Source organism: Melospiza melodia, chromosome 6 (genome assembly GCF_035770615.1).
Source record: "Melospiza melodia melodia isolate bMelMel2 chromosome 6, bMelMel2.pri, whole genome shotgun sequence".
In the NCBI taxonomy this organism is placed as follows: Eukaryota; Metazoa; Chordata; class Aves; order Passeriformes; family Passerellidae; genus Melospiza; species Melospiza melodia.
Genome location: NC_086199.1, coordinates 56,412,882 through 56,437,272, shown reverse-complemented (window position 1 = coordinate 56,437,272; position 24,391 = coordinate 56,412,882). Strand labels below are relative to the sequence as shown.

Below are 24,391 nucleotides of genomic sequence, written 5' to 3'. Positions count from 1 at the left end.
CTTTAAAACTTCTTTACAAAATCACTGAATCTGTGAACAGGAGTGTGATGTGTCCAAGCAGCGTTGTTAAACTTGTTGATGGCACACATGATTCGACTTGCAAGGCCTTACCTCTCAATATTTGGGTTTATTTTGGGAAAAACAGACTGCTGAGCTCCTCTGCACCAAACCAACTCTTGCTGGTAAAAGCAGCAGCCTCACTAGGGGTGGGTTTTGCTTCTACATCAATACCAATCTTCCTGTGTGTGGAAATAACTCCCGCAGAGGGAGAATTGTTGAGGCTGGAAAAACCCTCTGGGATCATCGAATCCAAGGCCAGCACAGCTGAGCCCACCCATGTCCCCAAGTGCCACAGCCACATGGCTCTAAAATCCCCCCAGGGCTGGGCACTCTACCCTTGCCCAGGGCAGCCTGTTTGTGACAATTTAACCCAGAGGGGACATCAGTGACATCCAGGGACACAGGAGGGGCCTATCCTCAGAGGCACAGCCAGATCTGCAGCTGCAGTGCCTGGTGGCATCGGGTCCAGACCATGAAGCACAGGCAGATACAGGGAATGACTTTCAGGCAGGATAAATGAGTAAATCACAAAGGAAACAGCAGCCCCTTGCCCCTTTGTACCTTTTAAAGTCATTATTTTACCTTTTTCTCTGCATGAAACAGCACTTCTGCACCCCTGGAAGCCAGTGGAGAGCCCATGTGGTAACACAGCCCCAGCCTGGCAGGGGTTTGCTTTCAAAATGGGGAAGAATAAAGTACCTAACACAATTCACCTGCTGCCTTGTCAGAGCAAGGGGAGGGCAGGGCTGACAGAGCACTCTGGGCAGCAGGGATAGCCTTCCACCCATCCAAATGGGAAAAAATGTGCTTCTCCATAAGCTTGGGCCAAAGGAATCAGTCTCACAGAAGCATGAGCTGGCAACACCCTGTGGTGCTGCTGAGAGTCACAGAATTCCAGGATAGTTTGGGGTTCGAAGGGATCTCAAAGCTCATCCAGTTCCATCCTGTGCTGTGGGTGGGGACAACTTCCACCACCCCAGGCTGCTCCAAGCACCATCCAGCCTGGCCTTGGACACTGCCAGGGATCCAGGGGCAGCCACAGCTTCTCTGGGCACCCTGTGCCAGGGCCTCAGCACCCTCACAGGGAAGGATTTTTTCCCACTATCCACCCCAAACCTTCCCTCCTAAAGCTTATGGCCATTAAATATTCCATCCTCCTTTGGAATTGACAAGGTCTCAGGGATCTCTGGTTATTTCTATAAACCACCCTGATGACATGGAAAAGAATAAAAATCACAGCAAACTGATTCCTGTCCATCATCTCTACGGGATGGGAGGGACACCAGGATGCCACAGGAGGGGTCTCCAGCTCCACCATCAGGGTGGGCTGCAGCTTTCAAACCCATCCTTGTATCCCTGAGCCAGGACCTGGGGCGGGGCAATCCGAGCTCTGGGAATCAGAGTGGTTTATTCTGCAGGCTCTGGAAGCAGCAAAGCTGATGTCAAAGCAGGTTTTTCCAGGATGAGCCCGTGCAGAGGGAAGAGCTCCCAGTGCTGCAGCCGGCTCACCCCGGCCATGGCGCATCCGGGCGGGGATGGAGCCTGTGCCTGCCTTGGGCTGGACTCATCACCCTGCAGTCGGCTCCAAAGCCCAGCTCTCCTCTCAAACCAGCCTCTGGCTCTCCTAATCTGATTGTTCTGCTCTTTAAAATTAACGGCAGCTCTCGTCAGGCACTGATATGGAGACAAAGATGATTTTCTTCCTGCTGATTATTCGGCAGGGGTGAGCAGTCTCCTCTTGATCGGCTCAGCCAGCTTTAATAACCAGCCCAGCTCCATCAGATTGGGATGAATTAATCACCCTCTTGCACCAAAACTCTCAATTTTCTGTGACCGCTCTGCAAATTTCCATTCCTCTTATCCCCCCAAAATTCCAGTGGGTGATCATTATTTGTCATTTTCCCTTATTAAAGTAAGGGTGCCAGAGTCAGCCTTTCTCATTTGGGGCAATTCACAATGGCTGGACCGCCCTCACCCCATCCTACACTTGCCCCCCCAGCTGGGGCAGCAGCACCCCGGGGCTGGGTGCCCATCACCCTACGGCTGGGTGCCCGTCACCCCACTGTGCCCTCACCCCACTGTGCCCTCACCCCACTCACTTTCCCCCCTCATCCCTCGCCCCCGAGCCGGGACCCCCCGACGGGGCGGGCGCTGCCGACTCCGGGGCTCCGCGGGGTCCCTGCGCCCTCCCGCCCGCCCCGTCCTCCCCGCTCCTTCCCCTCCTTCCCTGCCGGGAGAACGTGCCCGGACCCGGCCCCGAGGGCGAGGGAGGGGCTCCCCGCAGCCCCCCGGTGCTCCCCGCCGGGCCGGGGGGCGGGATGCGGCTCCACCTGCGGGGGGATGTGCGCGTCCCCCCGGGTACCTGGAACACCGAGCGCCGGGGGTGGGAACGTCCTGTTCCTCCGGGACTGAAAGGCTCAGGCAGCGGGGGAAAAAAAAAAAAAAATAAAGAAAGACAAAGCAAGACAACAAAAGCCCCACACCACAAAAGCCCGGCTGAGATCTGCTGTGCCGGAGTCTCCCGGTGAACACCCTGCGAAGGGAGCGCTCCTCCTCATCCTCACGGGAACATCGGCGGGCAGCGGGCGGCTCCCGGCCCCGAGCACCCCGGAGCCCTCGGCAGGTAAGAGCTCCGGACCGGGACAGGGGTCCCGCAGCCACACCCTGGACCCCCCAAACCCCAGCCGGAGCCGCGGGGTTCAGCATTTATCGGGGAGGGAGCAGGAGCCTGGCGATGCACAAACAGAAGGGCTGGTTTGACTCTCGTGGGTACGCGGAGCAGAATTAAAGAATTTAATTGAGCTTCAGAATTTTCATTCTGTAAGTTAATGAGCATTTTGGCTCCTCAGCTGCAAGTTTCCTGATGGATTTTGTGCTCCTGCCCCAGGCAGGGCATGGGGACCTGGAGCTGTGGTATCACAGCGTGCGCCCTGTGAGTGCAGCTGGGATGTAGAAAACCTCAATATCCCTTGGTTAATTACAAGGGTTCCTTAATTAATGCTGATTTGACTCTCCACTGGGGGAAAAGGCTGTCCAGATCCTGGTAAGGGGGATCAAACAATTTTTGAGAGTGTGGGACTTGAAAGGAGGGTCCTGGAGGGGAACTCTTAATTTCCATACACTTTCTGCTGGAATACATTTCACCTCATTCCCCCTGAGTGGGTTTGTGGAGGTGCCCAGGGAGCCAGGCACTCCCTCCTTCCCTCTCTCACATCACAGCAGGAACAGGGAAAGACAGGAGAAGCCAAAGCTCCATGGGTGATGAAGATATAACCAAGGGGATAAAAGAACCCAGTGGGATGGGTTGGAATGGGGTGGGCTGGCTGGGAGAGACACAGGAGTGCAGGGGATGGAAAGGATGCTCCTTTCCCTGCCCAGCCAGCTGCCATGGGGATGGTGGGTCAGGGTGGAATTAACTGGGAAAAATAAAAAGCAAGAAATGCAGGAGTGTTACTTTTTTTCTGCCTTAAGTCAACTCAGCTCAGTTCCCAGGTACAAACTCTCCATGAGGTTTCTTGAGTTGATTTTTAGGTCCTGCTGCCCCTAGCTGGCAGCTCCCCACAGATCTGTGCTGGCTGCTTCACTATTTCACAGCCAGCTTCCCAACTCTCCTCCATACCCGAGCTCCTCTGTGTCTGTCACAGGGCATCTTCACTCTTAGGCAAGTCACTTAAACCAGCCAGTAGTGCCTCAGCACAGTGCTATGCAAGAGGTCCAGACTTGGGACAGGTCCTTCTGCCCAGAAGTTCAGCCAAAATGTATTTGTGTCCCCTCCAGAGCTCACAGGCTCATCTGTGTTTGACTTTGAGTTGTGGAGAAGCTGCATCAGCCACAGGGGCTCCCATGGCTCAGCTGCCCAATGACTCCTGGCACAACGACTCAGCCCTGATCTTCACGGGCCTGGACCTGCTCCTGGAGCTGAAGCCGCTCTTCATCCCGCTCTACGCCACGCTGGTGGTGGTGGCGTGCATCGGGAACCTCTTCCTCATCCTCCTCATCGCCCTCACCAAGAAGCTGCACTGCACCACCAACTTCCTGATCGGGAACCTGGCCGTGGCCGACTTCATCATGTGCCTGGCCTGCGTCCCCCTCACCGTGTCCTACGCCTTCGAGGAGCGGGGCTGGCTCTTCGGCATGTTCATGTGCCACTTTGTCACCCTGCTGCAGGCCGCCACCGTCTTCGTGTCGGTGCTGTCCCTCACGGCCATCGCCATCGACCGCTACGTGGTGGTGGCGTACCCCATCCGCAGGCGGATCGGCCGCAGGGCCTGCGCCGGCCTCGTGGCCTGCATTTGGCTGCTCTCCATCGCTGCCTCCATGCCCACCTCGCTGCACACCCACTACCTGGACCTCAACGCCATCGGCCACGACATGATCATCTGCGAGGAGTTCTGGAAGCACGAGGAGAGGCAGCGACTGCTGTACTCGTGCCTGATGCTGCTGCTCTCCTACATGCTCCCGCTGCTGGCCGTGTCCATCTCCTTCTGTGCCATCACCTACCACCTGCGCAGGAGGAACGTGCCGGGCGCCGCCTTTCACTGCCGGGACAAGTGGACCAGGACCAAGCACAAGACCTTCCGCGTGCTCACCATCTCCGTGGTCTGCTTTGCCATCTGCTGGCTGCCCCTGCAGGTGGTCAACTTCATCCGGGACATCGACGAGGAGTTCACCATCCTGGACAAGAGGTACGTCAACGTCATCCAGGTCTCGTGCCACCTGATCGCTATGAGCTCCGCCTGCTACAACCCCTTCATCTACGCCTCCCTCCACGACAAGTTCTGGTCCCACCTCAGTGGCTACTTCTACCGCAAGAAGCAGAGCTCCAGGAGCATGTCCTGCAAGGCTTCCCGCTTCAACACCTGCTCCACCCTGGCAGATGTTCCCACCGGGGCCTCGGACAAGATAGCTTTGCAGTGCAGGTTACCTTGAGGGATTGGGTTTGCACAGCCCCTGATCCCAAACCACAGCTAGGCCATATCCCTATATCCCAAATCCTGGCTGGGTGTAGTAGGTGTCCAGTGCAACATTTGGAGCACAGAGACTTCCCCCCATGGTTTATGCAGGAGGTGGGTCAGTGTCTGAGCAAGGCAAACACCCATTGTGTAAAAAAACTCTTTGGAGGGAGAACATCTTCATTTTAGTAGGATATAGATTGTTCCTAAGCAACAGGCTGCGCTTTGTGCCACGGGAAGAGGTCGACTTGCACAGGGAGCCATGAAATTGCTGTGCATTTATCCTTTAAAATTGTGGCTTACTGGTGAGGGGACAATGTAGGACAATGTGCATTCTGCAGGTGCAGATGGGGACACGTGGCTGCTGACAGCAGATGGCTGTTTGGAATGAGTGTGACTTTCATAACCTGCTTGGCCTGCTGGAGGAGCTGCCCCCGTAACCAGACAGGGCATCCCAGTTTCTCCAGCCAAAGGTGCAGATGCAGCAGGGCACATCCATGAAGTCATCACTGCTTTTCACGGCCAAGTAGGACTCAAAAGATCTCATGTGATGAGTTTGCTGGGAATGGTGTCCTAAATTCTGCTCCCAGGGGAGTTTAGCTTGGTGTTTGTCCATGTTCAGGGCCCTGCAGTGGAGGTGGGAATCCCAGTGCCAGGCTGTTCTACCCCAGAAGCTGCCAGATGAAGGGTAGGTTTGCTTGTCAGTGCTCCTCGGTGTCTGAAGTGCCTCTCTGGCCTCTCAGGCTCCACTGTGCAAGCAGCACATGCAGAAGGCAGCATCTCCTTACACCCAATTCCCATCTAGGTTTTAACTTCTTGATTTCCCAGCAGAAACCCTTGGGAACAGTCCACAGGCTCCAGCACTCCCACAGGCACCACAGCTCAGGGCCATGGCAGCTCCCAGCTGCCCTGCTCTGTGGGGCCGAGCCGTGACCTCCCACTGCTCCTCGTGCCCAAGGACAGGACTTCAAACCCCCAGCAACAGATCCTCAGCCCTGCACAGAACCTGCCCATGGCACTGGCCAGCATCCCTGGGGAGCACCCAGTGCAGACACAGCTGGCTGGACCCCAACAGGATCCCTTACACCCACCCACCAGCTCACTCACCTTCCTGCTGAGGCCCTCATGGTGGCCCTAGAAGGACTCATGACCTTCTGTGTGGTGATCAGCAGAGACAGGGACCCATCCAAGGTAGGGCCAGGGATCCTGTTGTGCTCCCTCAGAGCAGCTCCCTCCTCAGCTTCCTGCAGCTCCCCTGGGCCTGGGCTGCTCATCCCAGAGAAGCCAAGCAAGGCAGAAGGTCCTGTTTGTCCTTCCTGTAATAAAGGCTTCAAGAGCTTGGGCTGTGTCTGTGTGTTGATGTGAATCCCACAAAACCCAGAAACCCCTGACTGCAGCTCAGCCACGTCCCAGGAAGATGCCAGCTTGGATGTGCTCTGTCCCAATCCTGGGCAGTGGCAGATCCTTGGGGGTAAAGCTGGGATTAGTGCTGGACCAGCTTGCTCCAAGCCCCAAACAGACTGGCCTTGGACACTTCCAGGGATGGCGCAGCCACACCTTCCCTGGGCAACCTGTACCAGGGCCTCACCATCCTTGGAGCCAAGGATTTCTTCCCAGTATCCCATTTAACCCTGCCCTCTGTCTGACTGAAGCCATTTCCCCTTGTCCTGTCGCTGCAGGTGTTGATTCCTTCTCTCTCCATTTCATCCCATCACAATCTCTATTACTTCACTCTTAATTAAAAGCCCTAAGTTTCCCTAAATTACTCTTCTTAGCCTTTTTTTCCTTTCAACTCCACCACCCACTCATTCCCATCACTGTATTTATCTGCAGGACCATTTAAAATCCATACATCCATCCCAGAGAACTGATCCACAAAGAGAATGAGGTTTCCTCTTCCATGTTTGCAGACTAGTCTAGAATTTGCAGTTATTGAGCACTAGGAAAGAAAACCCCCACCCTCAGGTCTCCCTGTTTAGATGTTTTGCTGATTACCCAAATTACCTGCAGGAAAAGGGAAAACACTATTTCGGGAGAGTGAGCTAAAAGCTGAGTGACTTCTGAGAATAAATACAGAAATCCTGGAGCTGTGGTCTGTGATTCACAGAAACTGGGTATATAAAGGAGAACATGGTTGGTTTTCTTAATGAAAGTAAATTAATCAGATAAATGAGAGAGAAAAACATGTTTGAAGGCTGATTCTGCAGAGCTTTCCTCAGGAAGCTGCCCAAAGCTTTTCTCCCAGGAACCAGGGGGTATAAAGGGAATATTTTTGTTAAATCATCCTCAATTATTGAGAGCTTTGCACAATATTCTCCCTGAGGCTGCTTCTTCCTCACAAACTCTCTTGTTGGTTGAAATATGGTTGATAACAGTTGGACTCTAGGATCTTAAAGATCTTTTCCAACCTAAAAAATTCCATTCCGTGACCCTCTTCTCTCCCAGGATTTGGTGCCTGTAGCTCTCCCATCTGCCAGGACACAGCCCAGGAAGGGAAATATTGTTCAGCCTGTTCAGGTGTTTACAGCTTTAAGGGGCAGATAACATAATTGGGGCAGATAATGTAATTTATTCCAGTGATGTTCTCTCAAAAGCACTCAAGAGATGATTATTCAAAGAGCTTACCTACAAGCAAGGTATTATTCCCATTATTTGGTCCCCATCCGGGTTTCTCCCATGGCTTCAGATGATGAAGCCCTTTGTCCTCCACTGCAGAACGAATTGAGATGAAGATCAGCTTTAAATGCACACAAAAGATCAACACTGTTTTCATGTGTACTCCTAGAAATTTCCTCCTCTGTCTCCAAATCAGGCATAGCAAACAAAATTAGCCTGGTAATTTTCCATTGACTTTTAGTCCCCCTCTTGCTGTGTTTGTTCTGTCTGGATGTCACCAGTGATGACAAAAATCCAGAAGAGAGAAGCTCTTCCACTGAGCCAGGATCATTGGGCAAATTTTATTTGTGGATCTGGAAAAAGCTTAGAAATTGCTGGTTCATTTACTATTATTATTATTATTATAACTGTTATTATTGTTATTATTGTTGTTATTGTTATTATTATTATTATTATCGTTATTCCCTGGTTTATTGTGAATAACATTCTGACTCAAGCCACTGCTTCTCATTTTCTTGACAGGGCTTGCAAAATATCTTTTGCATTTCTCTGATCAGATTCCATGGGCTGTACAAACCATGGCCAGCTCTCTTCCCAGCTCTTGGCTCTGGTTAAAGAGGCAGGTTTGTGACACGTACATGAGTAAATCAGGCTTATTTTCACTTCTTTTGGCTAAAAGCACGGTTGATACAGCTCAGGCTCACAGTAATGACCGGGAATGGGTTCTGGTTTGGGATGGAAGGGACCTTAAATCCCTGCCAGTCCCACCCCCTGCTGTGGGCAGGGACACCTTCCATCAGCCCAGGTTGCTCCAAGCCCCATCCAACCCGGCCTTGGACACCTGGGGGCTGGATCCATGAGCACCTTCCCATGGACATCACCTCTCTGTGAACTGCTGGGTCTCCCAGCGCTGTTGGATTATTGAAAGCACCACAGGTGATTTATGGATGTACCCACTTCCGACTCATGCCGTATTCCCCCGGTGCCTCCTCCTCCTCCTCCTCCTCTTCCCCTGCCGCTGCGAGCGCTCATGCTTTAATTTCTGTGAGCGTAGCGAGCTCTCGCTGCAGCAAATTAACCAAGATTTCCTAAACCCCAGTTTACTCCTCATTCATCTGTTTCATCCGTCATCCCGCTCCCGCTGCAGATGCCAAGAATCTCCTTAGTCACACACCACGGTCACCGTGCCCCAGCTTTTGTCGGGGACAAACCTGGCATTTACCAGACTTGCTTCTCCATTGCTCCCCAAAGTGATGATGAGGGATGGGGTGCCTTGTGCCAGTCCCCAAAAACCGACAGACACATCCCTGGCTTGGTGGCACTGCCTGGGACTCTCCAGCATGCCAAAGATGGAGCGGGCCTGGGAGACACCCCAAAACCCTCACTCAGAGCTTCATTTTTACTGCAGGTTAATACCCAATTTTGGGAGCAATGAGGGAGACACAGGCATTTCCTGCAGCAGGGATGGATGGATGGAGCCATCCCCCAGCCCCTGGCAGCCGAGAACTGGGGGTGATGCTGCAGACAGATCCCCCACACAGGGGTGCCTCCAGCCACGTCCAAGCTGTGATGAGCGGGATGGGGCCGGGGCCACTCGCTAATTCCACAGATGAGGTGAGCGCTGATTGCCACGCAGGGAAGCGCTGCCGAGCGGCTCTTGGTTGCCATAGGAACCATCAACCCCCCTGAGAAAAGCCAAATGACTGGATCGGCGGCTTCTCTGGCGGTGACAGTGGGGGCTCTGTCAGTGGTGACACCCTCCTGCTCCAGGAATGGAACCAGGGCAGCCTCAGCGGGTGAACGATGGCAGTGGGGATGCCTGAGGCTCCAGGGAAACCTTGGAGCCCTTTCCTGTCCCTCAAGGGGCTCCCAGAGAGCTGCAGAGGGATTTTGGACATGAGCCTGGAGTGACGAGCGGGAATGGCTTCCCACTGCCAGAGGGCAGCACGGGAGATTGGGAAGAAATTCTTTCCTGTGAGGGTGATGAGGCCCTGGCACAGATCACACAGAGAAGCTGTGGCTGCTCCATCCCTGGAAGTGTCCAAGGCCAGCTTGGACAGGGCTTGGAGCAACATGGTCTAGTGGGAAGTGTCCTTGCTCAAGGCAGGGACTGGGATGGGATGGGATGGGATGGGATGGGATGGGATGGGATGGGATGTCCTGGCAGGGGAACAAAGGGTCCCTACAGATTTTACCAGGGCTCTGAAGGGAAAGTCTGCATTGCTGAAAATGTGCAGGATGTTGATAAAGCTCCAAAGTTCTGAACTAGCTCTTTATCCCAAAAATGTGGCCAAAAAAAAAAAAAAAATTGCAATAATCCCACTGGGTTGCAACGAGAGCCTGGTGAATCAAATGGATGAATTTTCAAGATTTACCCTCAAACTCACCCCAAGGCACAGCCTGGTCCTTCTCAGTTCATCAGGAACCATCACCTCCTGGGCCACCCTGAGCCCGAAGCAACACTGGGAAATATCCAGGTAGGTTTAGTGATGCTCATCCCTCCTGCATTAACAAGAAATCTTAATTTCTCCCTTTGCCATGGGGTGTTTCCAGGCTGACAGCTCCCTCCTTCCACGGAAGACGACACAGTTCCCGGGTCTCCATAATTATTTACATGTGGGCTGTGTTTATTGGCAATTAAATGGTTCGGTGGCTGCGAGACATCAGTCTCCTCTAAACATGTTGTCTGCCAGACTGCTTCCTGCCAGCAGTCCCTGTGGGACCGGGAATTCTGCCCAGCCCTCCGGGGCCGCCTGTGGATGGGGGGAGCAGCTGGCAGAGCCCCCCCGGAAAGACAACGATCCAAGGGGGCAGGTTCGGAATTGGGAGCCACGGGCAGGGCCGGGGTGTGTTAAACACTGAGCAAACAGGCGGAGGAGGATCAGAGGGGTGGCAGGGATGGGGTGTGCGGGAGCATCCCAGGCTGGGGCAGGGAGGGGAGGGATGTGACAGGCCGGGATGGGGCCGTGGCACCGTGTCCCCACCAAGGCAGCTGCCCCAGCCCCCCGGGGGACATTTACCACTCACAGTCTTCAAAGACCCACTGCAACGCTGCAGGGCTCGCCCCCGCTATTGCAAGGCTCGGTGAAAGCGATGTTTTATGCGGAATTGTCTGAAGCAGCGAGCGGAGGAGGGTGGGTTCCTGCTCCAGGGAAGGCTCCGGCGGTGCCCTCGGATCCGGGTCTCTGCAGCATGGCCCGTCAGCGCCAGGAATTTGCTGCCGTCCTGCGGTCCTGGCTCCAGGGGGCTCTTTGTGAGCACTCAGCGGGACAGACCCCCCAGCCCTGCTCTGCTGCCAGGGCTCTGCCACAAACCAGATGGCTCCACGGCCACCCCAAGTGTCCCCAGATCCTCATCCCAGCCGCTGCTTCCTTCAAAGCCCCAGCCCCCAAAAGCCTCCCGCAGAACACCTTCATTCTGGATGGGGCTTGGAGCAGCCTGGTGTAGTGGAAGGTGTCCCTGCCCGTGGCAGGAGGTGGGACTGGAGGATTTTTAAGGTCTGTTCCCACCAAAATCTCCCAAAGCATTTTGGATTCTCCCCAAAGGTCGGGCTCGCTGGGCTCTCATCAGCTTAACATCCACTTGGACTTGCCAATGATCAGGAGGTGGGATTGAGGTATGGGAAGAAAAAGTAGCATGGGGATCCAGATATTTATATGCATTTACTATGTTTTCACATTTTAAATCTCAGGCCTTTGCTGCTTTCCCCTACTTGGCCCTTTCCCAGGTTAGAAATGAGCCTGAAGCTTCTGAATTCTGCTCTACACCCAACCATGCTCTTTATCCTTTACTCCTCACTCTAGCACCTTAACATTCCATCAAACAGTGGCAGCTTCACCAGGGGTTTCCTCAGGCACCTGTGTGTTGCTGCTGGTTCCCACATCCCTGTTTTCCTGCTCACCTGATGCTCCCCAACAGCAATAAACAGGATTTTGCTGGTTGCTTTGAGCTTCTTCCCAAGTCCCCAGTGCTTTCAGGAAAGCAGAAGGAAGTGCTTAGGCCCCAAAGTGCCCGGGTGTTCCCCATTCCAGCTCCCACCAGCAAATACCATTCACCAGAGCCACTGAAAGGTGCAGTTCCCTCACTGATTCTGGGCCTCACCAAAGAACTCTGCAGCTCATGGATAAACCCTGATGGAGATTTATTTTAGTCCCTCTCATAGCTCAGCAAGGATTCTGAGGCTCCCATTAGCACTTTGGAGAGGTATAAAGAAAATTCCTCAAGCCTCTTGGCTCAAAATCACCTTAAGATTTGCTGAAAGCAACAGAAAATGCAGGTTATAACTGTGGGTCTGCAAAGAAAAGGCTTTTGGAGAGTTTAAAATCCAAAGGTGTTTTTTCCCCAGAAGAAAAGGAAGCCGCCTTGTCTGTCTGTATGGGCAAGTGGAAAACAGACCTGGAAGATTCCTGGACACGAAGAAGAGGTTGGATATAGCTGAGACAGGAGACTCCTGCCTGTTACCTGAGATGGGACTCCAGCTTTGGTTCCTTTGGGATCCTGAATGTGGGGCAGCTCTGCTGATTTGGTGGCACCAGCGCTGTGGAAAGAGCAGGTGAAGTTCTACAAGCCCTTCCCATCCAGTCATGACACTTGTGATTTCTCCCCTTTTAACCCAAAGCACAAGCTGCCAAGGACAAGGAGCACCACGTGGAGGCACATGGGCCTGGCAGAAGGTTCCTGACCGACAAGGTGTTCCCTCCTCCCTCCTGCTGGCGCCGGGCCTGGACATATTTTGCTCACGATGCAACTTCCATTATTTCCATGGCAACCATCCTTTGTCGGGGCTGAAGACTGGAGATTTTTTAACAACTCCCCGTTCGCCAATTCAAGCCCCAGGAGGAAGTGGGAAAGTTCTCATTCACATGCAAAACAGCTGCGATAAAAGCCGAGGGGTGCAGGGCGGGGGCAGCGCTTGGGCACGGCGCTTTTCATCCCAGCCTTCCTCATTTCCTTGCCTTACAAACAGCCTCATCCAGGGATGTGCCTGACACCCTCTCACACCCACCCATGGAAGGGGGCTGGAACCTGACGATCTTTAAGGTCTCTTCCAACCCAAACCATTCCGGGATTCTATGAATACCAAAATATCTCGACACACAATAGACCCATTGGAGACGCGTTCTTTTGGCTCTTTGAAATCCCTGCCTGCGAGGGAAGGAACATCCCAAGGATGTTGGTGCTCCAAGCAAGGTGCACAGCCCGTGGTGACCCTCGTCCATGAGGAGGGAGGCTGGGAGCCAAGAGCAGCAGAAGCCAGGCTGGTGTGATGCCGTCTGCAGGCGTCAGGGCAGCCGTCCCTGGCACCGCCGCCATTCCCAAAGCTTTATTCCCGCTAGAGCCGGGGTCATGGCCATCAGCCAGCTTGGTGACTGGCAGCCTTAATGTGTTTATTTCAGCCCCAGTGCCTGGCCAGGAAGTCGGGTATTCCTGCAAAACCCACACAAGATCCACAGGAAAAAGGAGAAACCTGACATACACCCTGAGCTGAGCACGGGGACCAGAGGGAACATGTTCCAAACCCCTTCCCAGAGTCACGCTGCCAAAAGCCAACAGCTTGGGGTTTGGAAAGGGTGGAACAAGGCTTTGCAGTTGCAGGTGTAATGTTGGAATTAGTAAAGACGATGACACGTCAAGTGAGATTTTTGGAATAGCAAAGGTTCCTAACCTGCCTCGCTCCCTGGTGTGCAGGGGAACACCAAACCAGCTCCAAATTCCAAAAACTGAGCAGGAGAAGGAGTGACTAATGACAAAATACAGTAACATTGTGGTACTTCAGAGGGAATCAGAAGATTTCTGTGTCATCAGGTGGAATTAAACTGTTGGGCTGACTCCACATCCCTGGACAGGGTTCTACAGGGAAAACATGAGAGCAGCGGGGTCAGGGATGAGATTTATCAGCAAAAAACTGGAATAAGCAAGTGAGGAAAAAGCAGGGAGAAACCCCGATGTCAAAACCAGGGAAGTTTGGGGCACTCAGTGCAGAACTGAGGATTAACAAAATAGAATTCAAAAGAGGAAAGATTCCCTTTGGATTCTGAGTGATAACTGCACATGTAGGGATGGAAAGGTGGGGAAAGGAGCTGCCAGCCTGGAGCAGATCCAAACCAGTTCAGAACTTCATGTTTTCCTCCCTGCTCCTGCAGCTGTCGTCCCTTTCCCTGTGCTCCAGGGGATGGCTGAATCCTGCTCAGCACCTCTCACCTCCGGCGCCTGCTGTCAGCTCTGGAATCTCCTCCTGATTTATTCCACCCTGGAGAAACACCTGACAAAGGAAAGAAATGATACAGCTGCAGAGGGAGCTGACTTTTTTTCACTCTACTTGTACAAAGCTGCCACGGATAATTGTACCATTGGTCACAGATAAAAAGAAGCCCAAACAATGGAAACCTGATAGATTTCTCACTTTTGCTGACCTGTAGACAAACTTCTTTCCAAGCTACAAGGCTCTGTCTGAATTAAAATCCTCTTCATGGGAAGGTACAAGGAGTAGGAGCCTGTTTGCCTTATTTCAAGAGAAAAGGGTGATCATTGATGCTCAGAAAAGGAGAGAGAGAGTCTGAGAAAAGCAAAATCCTGTGCACAGTAAATTAGATTAAGGAGACAAGAGACAGAAATTTAATATAGAGAACAGAAGCTGCAGCAGATAAACAAACAAGCAGCATGAACCTTTAAAACTACTGAGAAATAAACATTTAATTAAAAACCAAATTGCCAAACGAGCAGGAAATGTTCCCAGAAGCAAAGATAGCAAAGTCTCACCAACTTACTCCTAGTGAGGGAGACCTGGAGGTCAGGTTTAATTACTGCTCAGCCCACCCTCCCTCAGCAGCATCTGTTTTACAACCCAAAATCTGATTCCCAGCCAGATCTGGTGCCTTTGGCTGGAGGACAGATCTCCAGTTCTTCCAGCACCGGGCACCAAAACCCCTGGGGACAGACAGGAATGCTGCTGTTTTCATAGTGGGCACAGAGAGAGAAAAGCCAGTTTCTGACCCATTTTTGGCCTGGGATCAATGACCACAGACCCAGGACATGGCCAGGAGCTCAAATCCATGAATATTCCAGCAATTGCCCTCATATCCAGCCACGGCCCCCTCGGCAAAGGTAAAAATCCCTCAGCCCAAACTGTCCTTGGCCACTTACCCCAAAAGGGGGCTTGGATCTGGCTCCATGCCCTTCTTTCAGACAATGTTAAAATCCTGAAGAAAACACCTTAAAAATGGGGAAAGAAAATTAAGAGACGAATCCCAGGAAGTTGCCAGCTCCAAAATCACTTTGTACTAACTCCAGAGCTGCTGCTCCATTTTGCTGCTTTTCATCGCATTTTCCTGTGTCCTGTTACGTGTTGGGCTCCAATGTATCCCTTCTCCATGTGTTGATGCTGCTCTGGCAATTAAAACATTAATTAACCACAACAGGAACAACCAATTCATCCCACCTTTGTGCTGTGGCTCAGCATGAGGGGTAGAGGCCTCCCCAAGGACACAAACAATCCCAAGAAAAAGCACTAACAGGCTAATTCATATAAAAACTTTATTAGAAACGAGGACACAGCCTCCCAGGAACAACATCCTGCCTTATCTCCCAAACTTTTATGATTTCAGAGCCATAATTAAATAGAAAAGCTATAAAAAGGATATACACAGCTATTAGAGGAGGAAAAATCAATCCACAAATTGCCATTTTTTTCAAACATGGCTGGAGAAATGGTTTTTCCACAGTGGTTTCCATGCAGGGACCCACGTGGCCCATGGGATTTGTTTTCCATCCTAAGGAACAGGATGGGCTTTGATCTTATCCCGAGTCTGTATTGCTTCAATTCAGAGAAAAGAGCAGAATGGGATGGCTTGATATTGCATCTGACAAGTGATGCTGGGTAAATAGTACTCCCAAAATCACCCAAAAAAGGGGTATTATCCTAACTCTAATTATATTTCAATGGTAAATAATAAAAATAAAAATAAAGACCAGAGATGCTACTGACACAGAAAAAACGACCAGCCTCATTTAAGTACCATCTACAATGAAAAAATAAAGAACAAATGGGGCCTGGTTTACTTTTTTTCCCTACTTAAACCCAAACCCCACTCAGAACTGGTTTAATACCACCAATTTTTAGTGCATCAAGTGCCACGTTACGATCTCAATTCAACCAACGTTTTGTACAAAACCCAAAAAAGGAACAAAAATACTTAAAATATATAAATTTCTCAGATTCTTTACAGGAATTCTCCACGTTGTGGCATAAAAAAAGGATTTAGAGCAAAATAGAGATACAAAAGCTACTGCACTCGAGCCAGTGGCGTATGTACACGGGAAAGTCAGAGAGGTACAAAAAGGATCCTAAGTAGTGAAGGCAGTAGAGAGTATTTCATACAAACAGTGCTTGCAAAGTATAAAATCAGTAAATAATGCATAGCGGAGCGTGCTTCACACAGCAGCAAGGGCCGTGCAGGCAAATCCTTGTGGCCAAGGCAGAATTCCCGCCGTCTCTCGACGGGAACCGCTCAGTGCCGGCAGAACTCGCTGGTGATGTTGGGCAGGGGGTACGCGAAGAGGGAGAAGTCCAGGATGTATTTGGGGAGGAGCTCTCTGATGAGGCGGCGCTGGGTGTTGCACAGGTAGTAGTGCAGCGTCTCGGCCGTGACGGGCTTGTACCAGGCCTGGCGCTCCGGGAAGCGCACGAACGACGGCGACTGGATGTGCTCCAGCACGTGGCTGGCGTCGGCGTGCAGCCGCTCGTAGGAGCCGATGAAGTCGTACCTGACGGCGCAGGGCTGGCACAGGTTGTAGATGGGCATCCAGTGCTCGTTCATGCGCTCCACGTCCTCGTCCAGCAGGTACTGCAGGAACTCGGAGAAGGACACATCGTCGCCGGCCGAGTTCCCCCCGTTCTTCCGGTAGCGCCGGACGATCTCCACGCCGTACTTCTGCTGGTACTCCTTGATCTCCCCGAATTTGTTGCGGTAGGCCGAGAGCAGCCTCTCCATCGGGTTCCGCACGAAGATGAACTTGTAGTAGTGCTTCAGGCGGTAGCTGATCTCCTCCGGCTTCATGTCGCCCAGGAACACCAGGTCGCTCTTGTGGTCCATCTTCCCCTGCACGTCCACGCTCTCCAGAGCCCCGTCCAGCACCTTGAGGATGCGCTTCCAGTTGGAGCAGGCCACCTTGGGCACGTAGCAGTAGAGGAAGCGGTACTTGTCGCTGACCAGGAGGTGCCGGAGCACCGTGCGCCGCTGCCCGGGCGGCAGCTCCCAGACGCTGCGGGGCATGGAGCGCTGCCCGCACAGGGCGCGGATCGTGCGGTTCCGCGTGTCCCGCAGCACCTCCAGCTCCAGCTCCGCCACCGAGTCCCGCCCGTCCCGCCGCGACGGCCCCGCGGGCGGGTGCAGCGGCGGCGGCCCGACCTGGGCGAGGATGCCGCGCTCGATCATGAGGAGGAGCCCGCTGGAGGCCAGGATGACGCCGAACATCAGCATGGAGGGCAGGAGCGCCGCGCCCGCCGCGCCCCGGGAGCGCGCCCGGCTGCGGCCCGGCGGGACCGCCCGGCGGGGCTCGGCGGGGCCGGGGCCGCGGGGCTGCATGGCCGGGAGCTCCCGGGCCGGGCCGGCTCGGCCGGGGCTGCGGGGGGAGCCGGGCTCGGCAGGGCGGGGCGGGCGCCGTGACGGCGCGGGGCGGAAGAGGCGGCGGGACCGCCCAGCACTGAGCCCGCCCCGGCCGGGGCCCTGCGGCGGGGACGGCGGAGTCACGGGGTGACCGAGTAGCGGGACTGCAGGGGACCGCAGGGCATGTCCAGTGACACCCGTGCCGTGGGCAGCGACACCTTCCACCCGCCCGGGGTGCTCCAAGCCTGGCCTTGGACACTTCCAGGGATCCAGGCGCAGCCACAGCTTCTCTGGGCGCCCTGGGCCAGGGCCTCAGCACCCTCCCAGGGAAGAACTTCTTCCCAATCTCCCACCTAACTCTGCCCTCTGGCAGTGGGAAGCCGTTCCTCTTTGTCCTGCCCCTCCATCTCTTGTCTCAAGTCCCTCCTCAGCTCTCTTGGAGCCCTTTAGACACTGGAAAAGGCTCTGAAGTCACCCTAGAGTTTTCTCCCGGCTGAACATCCCAGCCTGTCTCCAGAGCAAAGCTGCTCCAGCCCTCTAATCACTGAATCACAGAATAATCAGGTTGGAAAAGACCCTGCAGACCACTGAGTCCAACTTTTGACTGATTCTCACCCAGCCCGGAGCACTGAGTGCCATGTCCAGTCCTTCCTTGAACACCTGCAGGTTTGGGGACTCCACCGCCTCCCTGGGCAGCCCCTTCCAGCATCTGACATCCCTTTACACGAAAAAAATTCCTCCTGATGTCCAGTCTTACCCTCTCCTGGTGCAACTTGTGGTAATTTCCTGTACTGTCCCTTGTTCCCTGTGAGCAGAGCCTGACCCCCACCTGGCTGTACCTTTCTGTCAGGGAGCTGTAGAGAGTGAGAACGTCCCCCTCAGCCTCCTCTTCTCCAGGCTGAGCCCCCCAGCTCCCTCGGCTGCTCCTCAGAGCACTCATTCCCACTGATCACCCCTCTGGAGCGAGTCCAGAGCCATCCCTCCACCAGCACCTCGGCATGTCGGGATGTCAGTCAGGCCTGAGCAACACACACACTGCTCTCATCCCAAAATACACCGAAGTGTCTTTTCAAACAACGCACCAGGTTTGCTCCGAGGTGCTGGCAGCACAGTTCACATCCCAGTGCTTCCGTGGCCCTGTGCTGTGATAATGGATGGCTTTTATAATACCAGGCCAAACTATCCATAATGAGGCATTGTGTTCCACTTTAAGGAATTCCAGAATTCTGTAATTCCCGCACGGATTTAGCCCCTGGAGGAGGGGCAGACACTGGCTCTGTGCTGAGCCAGGAGGCCGTGCCATACCGAGAGCCAGAGGGAGGGATTTCCCAACTCTCGGCAGGCATTTCCCCCAGAGCACCTCTGTGAATGAGCCCAGCCGCTCACCTGCTGCTCCAGGCCATCCCCCGGCTGCCCGCGGCACTGACCCAGCCATCAGGATGCCGTTTCCTCACACAGCCCTTTCCCAAGTCATCCCACACTGCCATTGTTCTCCGCAGTTTCCTTCAATGAGTTTTCCTAGCCTACCACGGGGCCTGGGCTCTTAACCAGCCTTGCAGGGACTCTCTGTCAGGAGCTTTCTTAACATCAAGAGAAAACCAGCTTCCACTTACTTTCCTTTGATCAGGAGCCAAGAGCATTTTGTCAGCCAAGGCAGACAAAGCACTTGGAGCGCAGCGTGAGAGCCTGCAGCTAGATTATTGCACATTTCCCAGTTTTATTTGGATGTAAATACAGCATTAGCTCTAGGAAGAGACCGATATCCGACCTGCCACCAGCAAAGCTGCACACACGAAGTGTTATCAGATTCCTGCTCTCATTTCAGAGGGCAGGTCCTGATCCGATCTCAACACCAGCCCAAACTGAAACCATGCCAACATATATAATCCGTGTCACTGAGACAAAAATCAATCCCTCTCCTGGGGAAAAAGCCTGATTGCAGCAAACTCCAAAGCAGCCAAGGGGAATTTTTATTTCTTCGAAGGCGTGTTAGTCTGGCACTGCTGATTCCTTTCTGTTCCTATTCCCCACTAATATCTCTAGGTCAGGAGCAGTTATACAGGATAACCCACTGGTTCTGGAAATGCAGAGAAACAGGAAACTGCCCACGAGGTCAGAGGGGCTATTTTCCAAAGGGAACCTGGATTTAAGGACTGGTCTGAAGAGCAAAAGCATGGGGTGGGATGCAGAGTCTCTACAGGAACAGCACAGCCAAGCAAATACAGGGTTCAGGGGCTGGTTTCCAGGGCTAAACTCTGTGTCACCAGGGAAAATTACTTGTGGTTACACTCAGTGTGCCTAATTAACACCCAGAGTGAGCACTAATTTGATTTCCAAAGCAGTTAAAAGCCGCCTCATGTTTGGAATGTGCAAAACTATGGGAATATATTTCCCAGACAGATCCATTCCTTCAGAAAAAGCACATTTAGCAAATAAAATGTCACTGAGGAAACCCAGCTTCAGGCTGCTGTGGTTTGCCTACAAGTTTATACAACACACCGCAATGATGGAAGGGTTTGGTTCTCCATTCTGTGGGAGAAGGGAAACCCACACAGCCCTTCCCAGGGAAATGCTCTGTCAGGCCTCTGTGTCATCTGCTACCAGGGGCTGGAGCAGCAGCCTCATCCCTAAAATTCCCACTTACAGGTACAAAAAGATTTTTGTACTTCCCAATCCTCTTCAAAATGCCTCCAAACCCCAATACTCACCTTAAGAGCACCACAGCCTCCACCCTGGGTAACAGGAGCAGTAAATCTCTGGGCCTTTTCCTCACTGTTTACTCACAGGAGCAGAAAAACAACATTAAAATACATTATTATTATTATCATATTACATTATAATATCAACCACCTTATACTGAGCCAGCAGCATTTATGCACACACAAGTTTAAGGAAAGCTGTAGAACTCACCTTGGCTGCCAGAAATCAGGAATATGTGTCAGTGTGACAAGGAAAAGCCCAGTTCCCAGAGGGGCTGGAAAGAAAGACTGAGGGACATCCCTGTCCTTCCAGCTCGGAGTGAGGCTGGACACTGATGTCATCACAAATGCCCTGCCAAGGCTCTGCTGGCCTTTGGGGTGAGATCAGATATTTATTTTGGTCTGAAGAACCGCAAAAAGGACAAATGGGTGAGGCCTCTGGAAAAGCTGAGCAAGAGAAAGAAGGTTTATTGAAAAAACATCAGTTTGGGCCGATGCCAGCTTCCCAGAAAAGAAACAGGATGGTGATTCCTATCAGAGGAGACCCCCTGGATTGGTTTGAGCAGTTCTGGATCAAAAAGTAAAACAAGCAAAGGAGGAGAGATCCGATGCTGTGTCTGCGTGTCCAGAGATTATCCCGTAATTTGGTATAATAAAGCCTCTTATCCAAGGGGATAAGCACAGAAGCCGCTCCACAATCAGCTCACTACCGAGGCAGAGTTTCTTATCTCTGGGGAAAAAGCCTTTTTAAACAAAGTGAAACTCTCTGGATGAATACACTGAGTAATTCCAAGGAGATGGTCAAACACAAGAATCACTGTTTTCAAGGAAAACTTTGTGCTGACGTATCTGGTTCTAAATTCATTGATATGCAGTTGGCTGGACTTGCAAAGACCTTGCTCTGAGCTCAGATCCTCACTCAGTTCCTCACGCTGGGCTCCGTTCTGCTTTCCCTGCTCCGCTGGGCACTGTGGAATCGCTTCCCAACGGAGCCATCCCGGGAGGTCCAGCTCCTTAGGGCCAGGAGGAGCAGCAGGCACCGCTTGCCCTTCCCCTCTGGATTTGGGCTGAGGAGGCCGGGAGAGACTCGGAGCGCATCCCGCTCGCCGGGGATGGATGGCACAGGCAGTGGGATGGCAGGCACCGCACGGACCCGCATCCCCCGGGTGTCACACACCCCGGAGGTCCGAGCAAGGGCAGGAATGCCGCAGGCACCAGCCCAACAACGGGGACAGCGGCTCGGGCAGAGCTCGCCCAGTTATTTTCCCAGATCTTCTCCCCCAAAAATCAGGCTGACATGCAAAGCCCACTGCCAGGCTGAGTGTATCCAATTTTAAGCCAGTAACAACCACAGCTCCCTTGCTGCACCCTTTATCCTCCCGCTGACCCATCCGTGATCCCTCTGATCCCTCTGCGCCCAGGGCTGCTGGATGCACACACACACACACACACATCCTCGGAGTCTCAGCCAGCCGGGGTTTTACCACCAGCGCTCAGTACAAACACACATTAAAGCCAACACAGCTCCCAAACCCGTGTCGCAGGAGAGTCTCCGAGTCTCTTAACTCATTCCAGGTCTATCTGCTGCTCTTTACGCGGAGTTTCCCGAGGCTCCCAGGCGGCTCCTGCGGGGCTGTAATGAAGTCGTGACTCTGTGTGTGTGAAGTTCCTGCTGGAATTTGTAGGCAATTAATGCTTCTGTGGTTTCTCAGGCGGGAGGACGAGGACTGAATCTGCTCCAACACCTCCAAAACCTGCAGCATCGCATCCCTGACACCAGCAATCATTGTCCCCAAGGCAATGGGACCGATAAGGACCCATTTGACTGAAGCCTGTTTAGGTCTGTAACATCCTTCCATGTGCTAGGAGTGATAATGGGCTGTGAAGGACCTGCTTTGCCCCAGGGAAAGTATTTGACTGGGATATTGGAGACTGATGGTGGACGGCTGCTGGGAAGTTTTGGGAATAAGATGAACGGAAACACGGACAAATTTATCCTGGCAGGGACAGTCAGACATCGGAGGAATGGTGCCATCTGTGTGGAGTCCAGGCTGGCTGACTCGCAGAATCCCGGAATTTGGAAAAGACCTCCAAGATCATCAGGTGCAATCTTCAGCTGTGGTACTGCAGAAAACTTCTCAACATTCTGGTCTGTTTCTTATTCTTCTTGATAAGGTTTTCCATTTGTAACCTGAATTTTATTGGAACGGGAGGTTTGTGCCTTCAGGCCATCCTAGGCAGCATGTTATTTAAATTGCTGTGTAATCCCTAAAAGCATTTTCCTGAGTATTCCAGGGGCACTTCCCAAGGAAAATCTGAGGGTTTATCATCAAGCCCACTGTAAATTCCAGTCGGAAATCCTGGGTCAATGAATCACAGCAGCATCATTCCTATTTTATTATTACTGACACACATTTATGTACACACTGAATTTGCTTTTCCATGTTAAACTCCCTGTGTGTGCACAGCAGGATCTTACTGGTGCTTTTAATGAATAAACATGTAGAATTAATCTGAAATTTTCTCTAAATGCAGCATATTTGGAAAGTTATTTCCAGTGTTTTCAAGCCCGAAATGTATCAGCATCAAGGTGGTTTGGAAAATGAAAGGAAGAAAAATGAGGGAGGAAACACAGGATCTAGGGAAAGGCAAAGAGCAAAGAGTAAGTGAATCCCATCACTCATGAAAAATTAATTATTAGAAAAATGAGTTATTATAAAACATGAGCCATTGTTAATTAGATCAAAGAAGATAAGTGACTCCAGCAAGAATTCTGGCCTGACATCTGTCCCAACAGGATTAATTTAAAATAAACATCAGGAAGAATGAAATAAATCAGTCCATTTGTGCCTCCTCTTGCTCTGGACCATAGAAGACTGAGGCTTTCTGTTAAAGATTGATGAAAATGGGTTTTTTCCCCCTCTCTCTACCAATTACAAAAAAAAAAAAAAAAGTTGCATTATTTCCAGATTTTAGAAGAAAACTAATTGGGAAAGTTAAATTACAAGAAAGTTTGCTCAAATATTAGGAAAAAAAATGGGTTGGGAGCAAGGGGTCTGCCCTAGAAGTGGGAGACTGCTGCCTGCCTGGATCCTGGTTTCCAGACCCCCATGAACCTGTGGGGCTGCTCTTGGGACATCACATTCCTGACACAGGGAGGTCCCCTGAGGAAAGCAATTCCCTGGGGAGTCTCAGCCTTCATCTCGCAGGGAGGCGAGAACAAAACTCAACTGTGCTCGTTAACACGCCATGTAATTCCCTTTTTATAGACTAATTATCTGATGTGCTACGAATCCAATCCCACTTGTGGATCTTTGGCTGTGATAGGGAGAAACATCCCCCAGCCTGGGAAAGGGAGAAACATCTGATAGCTAAATCACCCTCACTGTGAGCAGTCCAGAGTCTGCTCCTTGAGAAATCCATCTCCGTGACCCAGGGCAGCAGAGGATGCTGTTTCCTGCTAGGGGGGTCATTTGTGTGGAAGGAAAATAGGGGGGAAAAGGGATTAAGTGGAGGTGAGGGAACATTGTGTGTTCTGAGAGCACAAACCACTGCACAGGCTGCCTGGGATGCGGTGGCCAGGGGCACCTGCTCTGCTCCTTACATCTGGGTTAAGGGATCACCCAAAAGATGGAGGAGAAATCAGAGCCAGCTTTGTGCAGCACAATCTCTACATAGTAAAAAGAAATAAAAACGAGATGTTCCAGGGACAAAGGAAAGCCAGGGAATTTGCTCTGTGCCCTGAGCCAGGTGCAGGAGGAGCAGGAGAATTTACCTGTTGCAGAGGGAGAAGGCAGTTTTCTCACCAGCTCTTCCCAGAGAACTTGATTCCTCCAAAACCACGACATTCCCAGTGTGGGAAGCAGAAACGCTCTGGGAACAGCCACAAACTGCTTCCTCGTGGGAAATCTGGCTGCCTTCCTGTCCTTTTCTCACTTACGGAGTGCTAAATGCTGCCAGGTGCCATCGTCCCTAACCCAGCTCTTGCATGGACTTTTACAGTCCCTGCATCCCTCCCTGCTCAGGCAGCAGCACGGGAATAGCAGCGAGCATGGCTACAGAAAAAACTGGATTATTGATGAAGTTATATGATTATTAATTACATTATTTATGAGTGCAGAGAAAACAGAGCAACAAAGCAAATTCCCAACAACCTGGCTCGCCGTGGGGGCTCCCAATCCCGCGTTGCACCATATCCTTTCAAAAATCCCTCTCCATCAGAAGAGCTTGTTTGTTGTTTTCTAATACAGCTATTCCGGTGCTCCTTCTGAGAGAGGAAGAATATTCCTGGAGAGGCAGGTTTTTTCCAGCCCTGTTAAATTGATTTGCTTTTAAGAATCACTGGGCGGTTGAACCACTCTGGCTCCGGCTTGTTTGTGCAGAACACTCTGGAGGGGTTTATTGAGATATTAAAATTAAATATGAAGTCACGGAATAAATTGGGCCTCCATTCAGTGTG

General features: G+C 52.2%; 2 protein-coding genes across 2 annotated transcripts; one reads left to right on the top strand and one right to left on the bottom strand.

Annotated features, from left to right (window-relative positions):
• The first annotated feature begins 3,903 nt into the window (after positions 1-3,903).
• LOC134419841 (prolactin-releasing peptide receptor-like) lies at positions 3,904-5,046 on the top strand. The gene has a single exon (XM_063159449.1). The coding sequence runs from the start codon at positions 3,904-3,906 to the stop codon at positions 4,987-4,989; it is 1,086 nt and encodes a 361-aa protein (XP_063015519.1). The 3' UTR covers positions 4,990-5,046.
• A 10,098-nt stretch (positions 5,047-15,144) lies between these two features.
• On the bottom strand, positions 15,145-17,119 carry CHST14 (carbohydrate sulfotransferase 14). The gene has a single exon (XM_063158422.1). It carries the CDS (start codon positions 17,105-17,107, stop codon positions 16,136-16,138), a length of 972 nt encoding a protein of 323 aa, XP_063014492.1. The 5' UTR covers positions 17,108-17,119; the 3' UTR covers positions 15,145-16,135.
• Between the last annotated feature and the right edge of the window lie 7,272 nt (positions 17,120-24,391).